This window comes from Schistocerca serialis, chromosome 4 (genome assembly GCF_023864345.2).
Source record: "Schistocerca serialis cubense isolate TAMUIC-IGC-003099 chromosome 4, iqSchSeri2.2, whole genome shotgun sequence".
NCBI classification, from domain to species: Eukaryota; Metazoa; Arthropoda; class Insecta; order Orthoptera; family Acrididae; genus Schistocerca; species Schistocerca serialis.
The window spans coordinates 862,096,692-862,109,396 of record NC_064641.1 but is presented as its reverse complement, the minus strand read 5'-3'; the positions used below and the strand labels follow the sequence as shown (position 1 = coordinate 862,109,396).

Sequence of the window (12,705 nt, the reverse complement as noted above, 5' to 3'; positions counted from 1 at the left end):
TGCAGGTATTGCATCGACAACATTTCTGATAGTTTGTAAACTAAAGAAATAACTTTTTTCAGAAGAAACAGAGGATATTCATTCATATTATTACATTTTTGTGAACCAGTGATATAAACACATATCAAGCACACACAAAGAAAAGTGATCCCATGGCTAATGTAAGTGTGGAATTACCTTAAACCATACGATAAAGTCAGAAATAAAACTTAAATCCATTGGAAGGACCTCATGGAAAATATATCAGGATATGATAAATAAATATTTTTGAAACAATTAAGTATGAGAATCACCTTTATATAACAGCAACTATGAACAATACAGCTCTTAAATTTAACAGTTTTTAAGCCAGGCCTTTGGAAAACTAGCTGTTTTAGCAAGGCATTTAATTTATCACAATAACAGGTAACATACACATTGTACAACAAGCGTAGTACAAAAAAAGATCAGAAAGGAAAATTAGACAAAAACTAAAATATTGGCAGTTCACACAAACATAGTTTGATACTTTCAGCTCCAGGTTTCTGTCTGATATCTTCCATTCATCTCTAGTTGTTCAATGAATTTTGTAGCACTTGTCTCCGGAAGTTCTCCTGCACCACCACAAACGTGTGAAATAAAAGTATCTCTGACTTGATCTGGCATATTTTTTGAATTTCCAGCAACATAAATGTATGCACTCTTCTTATTTAACAAATCCCACAATAAATCTGCTTGCTCGCATAATACATGTTGAACATATCTGCAAAGTATAAATCCATTACCATAGTTACAACTTTTTCTTATGAAATTAACATAACCTATTATTCACCACTATAATACTACATACATCAGACAGAATTTGTGGCAAGCTGACTTCACATAAGGCAACAAAAATAATTAATTACTGACAACATAATATAATGGATACATAAAAAGTCTATTCACCAAGAGGGGCAGGAGAAACACACACACACACACACACACACACACACACACACACAAAAGGTTTAACTTTTACAAGCTTTTGGAGCATGTGGCTCCTCCTCCTGGCAGAAGAGTTGAATGGGAGCGAAGAACGGTGAAGGAAAATGACTGGAGATATTTACTGAAAGGGGTATAGTTCAAAAAAGTCACCCAGAACTGCGGGTCAGGAAGACTACCTGACAGGATGAGAAGGAAAGACTGATTCCTTCCCCTTCAACTCCTCGGTCAGAAGAAGGAACCACAGGCTCCTAAAGCTTGTAAAAGTTCAACTTGTCTGTTCTCCTATCGCCGCTTGGTGAGTAGATTTTTTATCTATCCATTTACATTATACTAACTTCATAAATGGGCATTTTAGATTGGAATCTTGATTTGAAGACAAATAAGCAGCAAGATTAACACATAACCAACTGCACTGTTGGCAAGTCCACACAAAAGACATGCTTTGTGGGCATTCCACAATTTTTGCTATTTTGACTGGGATAAACTAATGCTACAGTGTTCATCTTTGGTACATTAGTGTATAACATGTCACAAAATTCTGCTACATAAAAAACTATGATTTTTGAGAAGAAAAGTTGCTTCTCACTATATAGCAGAGATGCTGAGTCGCAGATAAGCACAACAACAAGACTCTCACAATTATACCTTTTGGCCATTAAGGCCTTCATCAACACTAGACACACACACAACGCGCGCGCGCACGCACGCACGCGCGCGCACACACACACGCGCACACACACGCGCACACACACACACACACACACACACACACACACACACACGAGCGCGCGCGCGCGCACTGGCAATCCCAACTCGCACACGACTGCAGTCACAGGCAACACTGTGAGCAACAGCACCAGTGCATGATGGGAGTGGCGACTGGGTGGGGTAAGGACGAGGTTGGAGCAGGGAGGGGAAGGAATATTATGGTGGATGTGGCTGACAGTGAAGTGCTGCAAGTTAGACTGAGAGCAGGGAAGAGGTGGGGAGGTGGGGGGGGGGGGAGCAGGGAGGGTAGCAGAAAAGGAGAAAATAAAAAGACTGGATGTCGTGATGGAATGATGGCTGTGTAGTGCTAGAATGGGAACACGGAAGGGGCTGGGTGGGTGAAGAAAGTGACTCAAGTTTCGTTAGTCACTGTCCTCACCCATCCAGCCCCTTCCGTGTTCCCATTCCAGCACTACACAGCCATCATTCCACCACCACACCCAGTCTTTTTATTTCTCTCCTCTCCTTTTCTGCCACTCCGTCCGCCCTCCCCATCTCTGACATGCCCTCTGTCTAATGACTCAGCATCTCTGCCATATGGTGAGTAGCAACTTTCCTTCTCATAACATTGTTACATTCCATTCTGGATTTTCCACTGTTTGAAACTATGCTTTCTGTGTGTGTATTTACATACGTAAGCTGACTTCAGGTTTTTTTCCCCCCCTTGTGTAAGACTACATGTGCCTAGCATGTCAGACCTGTGTGTATCTATCGATAGTGCTATGTATTTCATCTCTGAAAGGTTAACTAGCTCCGAGATCCCTCGAGTTTATTGCCATCAATTCTGAATGCAATAGTGGTGTTTTGCTGTAATTAATATTTAATACTTTATTTGTAAGTGTGTCCAGGGAAATGTATGTGGCTGTGTTATGAGAATTGGTGCGGAATGAGTGACTTACCTATGCAGCACTTTAATAAAATACAGAATAACATTGTAAACTCAAAACCCGCAGCAATTACTAAACAATTACTAAATGTGCACCAATAAGCCTCATGAAAATGCTGTCATTGAATAGTTTAATAAACAACAGCGTCATTACAATTGGAGTCTGGTTTTTGAAGCAGTAGTTAGTACAGACATATTTTATTGTAATGACCTTGACTCTTGCATAGAAGTATTGTAGAAAGGAACTTTAGAGACTAATAATGAGTAGAGAGTAGTACAGTAGTCTAGTTACTGACTGATCAGATAAATACTTGAGGTGACTGTTTTTAGTTTAGAGTAGATTTATTGCTTATTGAAATATGAGTTGTGTTCAGAAGGTAAATTCCACTTCTACATCTACATCTATACTCTACGAGCCACCTTGTGGTGTATGGTGGAGGATACTTTGTGTGCAACTGTCACCTCCCCCTTTCCTGTTCCATTCATGAATAGTTTGCGGGAAGAATGATTGCCAGTAAGCCTCCATGTGGGATCGAATCTCTCTAATTTTATCTTAATACTTTTTTTGCAAGATGTACATAGGAGGGAGCAATGTATTTGTTGACTCTTCTAGGAATGTATGCTCTCAGAACTTCAACAGTAAACTGTACTGTGATACAGAATGCTTTCTCTTGCAGTGTTTGTCACTGGAGTTGTCTGATCATATCTGTGATGGTTTCATGCTTACTAAATGAACCTTTTTCTTTCTGTGACAACATTACAACCTCAGTTCAATGTATTGGCAGTAGTTGCTTTGAATTGAGGAGAAGGAGATGACACAATTTTAAGTTCTACATGAAGTTAAAACAGCAAAGTTGACTGCAAATCTGGCTGCTTGTGAGATTTGATTTGTAATCCATTTCCTGAATGTGGACAACACTAAACCAGTCAACATTCATTAATAAATTTACAGAGAAAATGTGATGAGTGATTAAAATGGTAGACGGGTCCAATGTTCAACAAAGGACATGCTCAATTGCTTGATAATGAACAAAGTGGGAATCCATGTTTGTTTAATGTACAACTGATTCATTTAGTTGAAGACATCTTAAAAGGAAACCATAAATTTACAGAATTCAATCTCTCTAAGAACTTTCCACAAATTTCAAGATTACTTCTTAATGACATTTTTTCTGAATAACTGAATTTTTGAAAAATGTGTCCTTGTTACGTGGAAAGGAGGCACATTGTATAACCAGGAAAGACTAAAACCAAACAAATCTTGACACATTGAAAAGTTATGTGCACAGTCTTTTGGGATGTACATAGTACTTTACTGCTGCATTGTTTTATTGTGAGGTGAAACAATCAATGCAAATGTTTACAGTGAGATGCTTACGAAACTGCGTTCTGCAATACAGAATGAGCTTTGCAGAAAGCCCACAAACAGTACTGTTTTGATTCATGGCAATGCCTGACCTCATGCAGCAAACAAGACAGGTAAGTATCACAGAATGTAGCTGGAGCAAGTTGGAATCCCTCCTTGTTGAGCTTTCATCTTGTCTGTATCAATTTCTGTATCTTTTTGCAGCTAAAAATGTCCATTGGTGGTCAAAAAATCAACAGTGATGAGAAACTTGAAGAACGTTGTGATGTGCTGACACGCCAAATTCCCTGCATGTTACTTCTATGCCTCACCGAGGAAACAGAATTCATAGATACAATATCATATAATGCTTGCAGGCTACAAGTTGAAACCGAACAATCCAACCATGAATCACAGTTATCTGAACACAAATTGGTTGGAAGAGTTACACTTTAAAATGAAGAGAAGAAGATCCTGCAGCTTTTCTATGTTCAAACCACATGGGCAAGTACACCTGGCAGTTTTTAAAAATCGTTTGAAGGCAGATTTCCTTCCTCTTTGGATAATCAGAAATGTATACACTGTATAAGTCACAGAAATGTATACATTTTATGAGTTATATACAAGATTTAGTTCAATTTTCTTTGCTTCTTTGCTAAATATGGAAAAATTCCAAACTGCTGAACAGTTGAACTAAATCTTCTTCTGTTTAACTTGAAAAACGTATACATTTTTGGTTATCCCAAGAGGAAGAAAATCCACCTTGATTATATGACCAAATATTTGTCAGACAAAGTGCAGAACAAGCCTAGATTAGGATCACTGGTTGGTTGGTTGGTTTGGGGAAGGAGACCAGACAGCGTGGTCATCGGTCTCATCGGATTAAGGAAGGATGGGGAAGGAAGTCGGCCGTGCCCTTTCAGAGGAACCATCCCGGCATTTGCCTGGAGTGATTTAGGGAAATCATGGAAAACCTAAATCATGATGGCCGGACGCGGGATTGAACCATCGTCCTTCCGAATGCGAGTCCAGTGTCTAACCACTGCGCCACCTCGCTCGGTTAGGATCACTAGGCCATTGTATATGTAAGGATAGCTCAGTAGGCTACAGAAATTTCTTGGGGTGACATTTAAACCAGGCCATGTACTCTGATGAGCGAAAAAATACAATAAATGAAGCACAGTTGATTTAAGCACCAATTAGTTGATTGCTGGACTGTGTAAGAGAAAACTTAGTCGAGGAAAGAGGCGGTTGCACAACACTTACTTGAGTCACTGGACCAGCTTGATTATTCATATAAAATCAAAGAAAGTAATGATACAAAGCAAAGATGACACATGGGTAGAGGTGAGAAGAAATAATAAAAATTCACATCAAAATCGGATTCCATAGGTAAACCCTGCACAGAAACCAATATACCAGAAGTAATGGAAGGCCAAAACCTTTCATGACATGAGGTGAACAAAATAATTTTAGGAGTGGTGCACTGAGCAGGATAATAATCAAGTCCATGGGCACCCAAAAAATAATGGTAGTGATCAGTACTTTCCTTAGATACCAAGGGAAGAATGTTAGAACAACAAGAGGTGCACGGGAAGAAAGAAAAAGTATGTTAATTATACAAGAAATGATCAGAGGAGAATCCTTTGATTTCATAGTAGATACTGCATCAAAAGCACACATTAATGCTATAGAGGTTTGGAAAAGAAATAAAGTGTGGATAAGTCCACACTATCTATTATTTATCTATTGCATGTATAGTTGATGTACGAGAACTGAAGAGCAAAATGTTAGGATCAGAGGTGGCGATAACTTTTAAAATTAATAGACAAGTATTCCAAAAATTTTTGTTGGTAATTCCCCATGTGAATATAAATGTGTTATTAGGGGTAGACTGGATGATGGAAAATGATTTAATAACAAATCTGAACCATGTGGCAATGAAAATTAATAATGATAATGGGAGAGTCTTGCCTCTATTAATTAGAGAAAATAGACAAGAATCAACCACGTTTTACAGCAAATGGGAGAGTGGTGGTAAGCTCTGAAAACAGGGTATATGACATGAAAACAAGCCCAGGTCAAAAGTAGAAAATAGTGGACCAAGGAGATTACAGAGAAGTGTAATGAAAATACAATTTTAGACATTTAAACAAGGATGAAAAAGAACAATTGCTGAAATTAAACATATGGAGATAGGACCTAAAGTGGATAACTTTTTTACTAAATTAAAACACAGTGGCAGAGTACAAAGTCATAAAATTTGAGGTGGGAGGTAAGTAAATGAAATTACTTTTCAAAAGATGAGAAAGGAGATAATGTATGGTTGCAAAGTCATAAAAAAGTGACAAGAGAGAGGGGAACATTACAATGTTTTCCCCCTATATGAAGAGCCACAGACAATAAAAAATATTCCCCATTTCAATGTGGAGAGGTTAAATGATCCATAAACAGAAAGTACCAGAATAAATTAAATGGGAAAGATGTACAGCCGTGAAGATCACCATACATGAAAACCAACAACGAAGTTGGCAAAAGAAATAGGAAAGGAGATATCTACCACAATAACTAAACAAACTTCTATAACTAGTGTGCACGAGGTCACCCAGGTACAGGAGACTCTAAGGAGCATCTGTAGAAGGTAGGCAACTTCTTGCATATAAAGAGTGGATCATTAAATGTATCCACGAATAACAAGATGGATGTATATATTGAGGTCACAGGTGCAGGCTAATAAGAGAGTAGCCAACAAATTTGTTTGCTGAAGAGGGGGAGGGGGGGGGGGGGGGGGGATATGGACAAATTTTATATACTAAAAATAAGACAAATGCAGAATAGGAATATTATAATGTATGCTAGATGGTACTCTAAGGTGAATAAAAATCTGGAGAAGGCAGTGTGACTTATAGGGTTCAGCTTGGTGCACTGTTACCAAGAGTCACTGGAAGAATGGAGGAGGCATCAACAAGCAAGGAGTAAGCAGAAAGTGAAAGTAATATTAAGGGTAAAAAAAAAAATGGAAAAACTATTCAGATTTTCCTGCTGCAGGAAAAGGATACCAGTCTACTTAACATGTGTTAAATGTAAGGTATCACAGTGACACAGACTGTCAAGCCCAGCAAGTTGATAAGAAAATTCTCAGAGGGAATGAGTAAGAAACAATCACTTGTGATCCACTTTTACATTCCCAGAGATAACTTTTCCTGCCATTTACAACTTTTTTATTGCTTCTGTCAAATTTCCTATGTTCACAATGTTAATTCATACCCATTTTCACAGTAACATATTTATAATTTTCTTTTTGTTGTGCGTTATCTGTGACTCAGCATCTATGCTACATTGTGAGTAGCAACTTTCCTTTTCATAATATTGTTGCATTCCACCCTGGGTTTTCCATTGTTTGATTTTTGCCTGATGGCTTTTCTTCTATCCTAAACCAGCGCTGTTTTCCTTTGTTACTATTTTCTAAAGTATCACTATGCTCAATGTCCGTCCGTCCTTTCCTGTGATTGTCTTGTCACCTTACAAACCGCACTGCACGCTCTACTTACGAGCCACACTGTACCAACCAATTTGGCTGTGCACAATGGACAGTTACAAGACCACGATGATTTTTGGTGCAGCATCTTATGTCCCACATTACTCCTGCTGATATAATTAATCCTGTACCTTCAAATTGATCACTTTCCCTATGTCACTATCCCATATTTTCTCAAGTTATTTCCAGAACCTTTCTGGTGCCCCACGATAATGTATCTCATCCTACAAACCCCTGCACACCCCCCATTCCTTCTGCATTCTATTCCAGTTCGCACCCACTAATTTTTCGATATCGTCGACTCCCTCAGATTTCATCTTGTTTCCCCTTCTGGATCCATTTCATCCTTCTTGTGATGATTCACACATATTTGAGTCTATTTTTGTGAATTTTTATTATGTAATTCTATGTTATTTACATAAATTTTTGCATTTTTTCCACTACCATGGATCCTAGCTCCTTCCATTTGCATCAATACAGAAAAGTTTCCTTATCCCTAGCCATATCCCAGTCCCACACACTATTCCTATGTTGTTGCCTGGCTCATGGAATCCCACCAAATGGCTTTACCATCAAATTACCCATCCCAGGCTGCAACCCCCTTTCCACAATGACCTCTATTTGTTCAGATTCCATCAATCCTTAGCCCTAACCAACATAGTCCTGCAAAACCATATCAAGCGAGTCCAAACCTCCTTGCAGTACCTTCTCTCCATCCACAAAGTTCTTCTGCTACGCAATCCCAAATTCCTGGAACCCGTAGCACACACAAACTATAGCCCTCCAGAACTAGAGCAAAATGCACAACACCACCTCATAAAGCTCACCACCCGGCTCACTTCCTACTCCCATCTTGGAGTACCACTGTCCACCACCTCTACAACAGCCTCCAAACCTCCCCCACGTCCCCTTAAAGCTAACAAACGCCATCTTACAGACCGACTACACTTACCCCACCCTCCTAAACTTACTCCCACCACCACACAGAACCCAGAAGCAGAACAGACCTGAAACAAACCTTTACTCCAGAAGCCTTAGCCCCACCGAAATATCAGTCCTTTCCAAAGGCCTCACCTTTATCCCACTCCCAAATTCAATCATGGAGGATTTGTTAAAGACCTTCTCTTCTTCTCCCAATCCCTACAGTGGAAACACTTTTTTGCCACCAACCCTACCAATCAGACTCAACCAAAGATCAATGCTGAGCCCTGCCTAACTCAGTTCACACCTTCATCCAACCACACTCCAAGCCAACTGCTCCCAAATCACCCTATTAACTTTCCAGAATTTCTTAACCTCAAACCTTGACTCACCATCATTCCCCAAATCCCTCATCATGCTAACTAACCTTACATCCGCAGAAAGAACCGCAGTTCACCATCTAAAAACTGATCCCGACCTCATAATCCTACCTGCGGACAAAGGCTCCGCAACTGTTGTTTTGAACTGCAAGGATTACCTGGCAGAAGGACTCCGCCTGCAGTCAAATACTTCCACCTACAAACTTTGCCACGCTGACCCCATTCCAGAAATCCAGCAGGATCTCCAGTCACCCCTACCACTCTCCTACCTTCTACGTGCTTCCTAAAGTCCATAAACCCAACTGCCCAGGATGCTCCAGTGTGGCCAGTTACTGTGCCCCCACCGAGAGAATCTCTGCTCTTGTAGACCAACATCTTCAACCTATTACCCAGAACGTACTCTCCTATATAAAAGATACCAACCATTTCCTCCACCGACTCTCAACAGTTCCTGCCCCTTTACCACATGGTGCACTTCTTATCACTATTGATGCCACCTCTCTTTACACTAACATCTCTAATGCCCATGACCTTACCACTATTAAACACTACCTTTCCCAACTCACTATGGATTCCAAACCAACAACCTCCTGCCTAGTCACCATGACCAACTGTATCCTCACCCGTAATTACTTATCCTTTGAAGACATTGCTTACAAACACACACAGCACCATCCTATGCCAACCTATTCATGGGCCATCTAGAGGAATCCTTGCTAAATATCCAGAAACCTAAACCCATCACCTGGTTCAGATTCACTGATGACATCTTTGAGATCTGAATCGAGGGTAAGGACAGCCTATCCACATTCCTCCAGAACCTCAATAACTTCTCCCCCATTTGCTTCACCTGATCCTACTCAACTAAACACCCACCATCCTAGATGTTGACCTCCACCTCAAAGATGGCTATATCAATACCTCTGTCCATATCGAACCTACTAACCACCAGTAATACTTCCACTTCGACAGCTGCCACCCATTCCATACCAAGAAGTCCCTTCCGCACAGCCTAGCCACCCTTGGTCGTCGCATCTGCAGTGGCAAGCGGTCCCTCTCAAATTATTCTTAGGGTCTCACTGAAGCCTTCACAGACCATAATTATCCTCCCGACATTGTACAAAAACAAAGCTTCTGTGCCTTATGTTTCTGCTCTCCTATACCTCCCTAAGTCCCACCATCCAGCCACAAAGGAGCAGTCCCCTCGTAACTCAGTACCACCCAGGACTGGAGCAACTGAATTACATTCTCTGCCAGGGTTTCGACTACCTCTCGTCATGCCCTGAAATGAGAAATGTCCTGCCCACTATCCTTCCCACACCTTCCACAGTGGTATTCCGCCGTCCACCGAACCTACACAATATACTCGTCCATCCTTACACAACCCCTGCTCCCAGCCCCTTACCTCATGGCTCATCCACCTGTAATAGAGCTGGATGCAAGATCTGTGCCATACATCCTACCACTACCACCTACTCCAGACCGTTCACAAACATCATGTATCACATCTACCTGTGAAACCTGCATGTGATCTACAAACTAAGCTGCAACCACTGTGCTGCATTCTATGTGGGAATGACAACCAACAAGCTGTCTGTCACATGAATGGCCACCTACAAACTGTGGCCAAGAAACAAGTGGACCATCCAGTTGTTGAGCATGTTGCCAATTGCGACATCCTTCATTTCAATGACTGCTTCACAGCCATCCCCGCTATATGGTGAGTAGCAACTTTCCTTTCCTTTCCTTTTCATAATATTGTTACAATTTTCCAGCAATTTTCACTTTATAAAACAATGTTTGTTGAGAAAAAAACTCATGTAACTGACATAAAATGATGTCTTCATGAGATTGGTCTTCAAGAACTGTTACACAGTTAAGTTTCTTGACACCAGCACATCTGAATCAGTAAAAGCCTGAAGAAGCCATGCTTTGTCTCCTGCAACTGCCAAGCTCTACTTGGCATGGTGGGTGATGGGAGGAATGAGGTTCATTCAAATAAATTGATCAAAACCATTTTCAAACTGTCCCTGATGCGCATACGCAGCTTTGTGATCGCCATGACAGCTTTGCATTACTCAAACACCTCTTTCACGTGTTTCGTTGTTTTGCCACTTGTATAGCTGCTCTCTTTGCATTGTTCAACTGTTTCTGGTTTAAATAATGAAACACTGCACCAATTACGTATTTTTCATACATCTATAGAATTTATTCTTACTGTCAAATGCAAATATTTATGTAAGTAATTTTTTGTGATGTTTCACAAACAGTGTGAGTGATGATTTGAGTATGTGTGTTTACTGCATAATGGAGGAGGCACAATATACTATACAACCTCAAAAAACTGCTACATTGCAAGAGAGGCACAACAAAACCTATGCAAATATCAACAGAAAATACTTATGTAAATATCTGCACTTGACAATGAGAATAACTTTTCAAAATGTGTTATTCCAAGCATGAAAAAATACTTAACTTGTTCAGTATTTCATTATTTAAATTATGAGTGACACTTCTCCAGGCTTTCCAAAAACCCCAATAATGATGAATGAAATTAAGTCAAAACATTTCTACTTCCCAGACAGTTGTCAGCTACAGTTACACCAGCGGCTAAACATAGTACAAAATTCAGATAAGCTTTATTAGATAGTAAAAAAGTCCCTGGCAAGAATTTTGATGCCTATTACGTATATCATCATACATAAGCTATGAAAATGCAAGGGGGAATCCTATATCCAACTTTTGCCACTGAAAAAGTTATTTCCTATATTTTACATAATTTCTAAGGTCTCCTGAAAAGTGTAAAAATGGGGTTCCAATGTACGTATTTTATCAGAAAACAATTTAAAATGAGTATGAGTGGACAAACTGTGAGTATCAGGCTGCTAATAGATGGTCAAAGTAATAGTAACTGTCATGGTGTTACAGACAATTTGAAGTTACCTGATCAGACTGAACAATCTGGTGAGATGGGGTGTGGTGTTTTGTTGGTAGAGCACAGACTAGTAGGAAGAGGTTGGTTAGCCTGTAGAAGTAATATAATTGTACAAAAAAATTTCCCAAGGTAGTCTTTAAATCTGCACTGGTCACAGGTCTTTTAGAGAACATGTATTTATTGAAAAAGATATAAAGAAAGAAAAGTCCACATTTTGGATTGTTGTGACTCGCCGATCATTCAAAGTGCCACTGCGCAATTACGCACGTCCTCTACATGCGGCGCTGTCTGCGAGCCATGCAGCAGCTGCGCCATCTAGCGGTCGCTAGACTGAGACTCAGTGCTTATTCGAACGCTAACGTGTTCACATGTCAACTTACTCTGTGACTTATATGTGTTGATGTGTCGTTCCTAAATATATGTATTAGACTTGAAGTTCTAAAAATTGGCGACGAGGTAGTGGATTTTTCCTTTTCACCGTTGACTCACAGGGTTCCATGGCTACTGTCGAGCAACTCTTGCAAAATCTCCTTGAACAGCAAACACTTCTAACAGCGGCGATTCGTGATTTCGTCGCAGCGTCAAATGCGGGGCGTTTCTCGTCGTTGGCTGTACCACCTTTTCCTCCTTACGACGAGATGGCGGAAGACTGGTCTGATTATGAAAAAACGTCTTCGACAGCACTTCTTGGCATTTCATGTCACGCACGAACAACCATGTAAGTCTCTGTTCCTTTCCTGGATTTCATCTCAAATGTATCGGTTGTTGTCGCAATTGGCTCCTTTGAAGGATCCTGCATCTTCGTCCTTTGCTGAAATGCGCTCACTTCTGTCTGTCTATTTTCAAAAGCAAACGCATGTGGTAGCCTCTCGTGTTGCCTTTTATCGTTGTCAAAAACAACCAAATCAATCCTATTGCGCTTGGGCTGCTGAACTTCACGGCCTCAGTCGAAAGTGTCAATTTGTT

At 40.2% G+C, this 12,705-nt stretch overlaps 1 protein-coding gene across 2 annotated transcripts in view; it reads right to left on the bottom strand.

Moving 5' to 3' along the window:
- Nucleotides 1-276: 276 nt before the first annotated feature.
- Nucleotides 277-12,705, bottom strand: part of LOC126473509 (NADPH-dependent diflavin oxidoreductase 1) — a 74,383-nt gene continuing 61,954 nt past the window's right edge. For both annotated transcript variants that reach the window (XM_050100606.1, XM_050100607.1), the window contains exon 9: nucleotides 277-742. In XM_050100606.1, coding sequence (XP_049956563.1) covers nucleotides 511-742 — 232 coding nt within the window. In that variant the 3' untranslated portion in view covers nucleotides 277-510. The remainder of the gene's footprint in view (nucleotides 743-12,705) is intronic.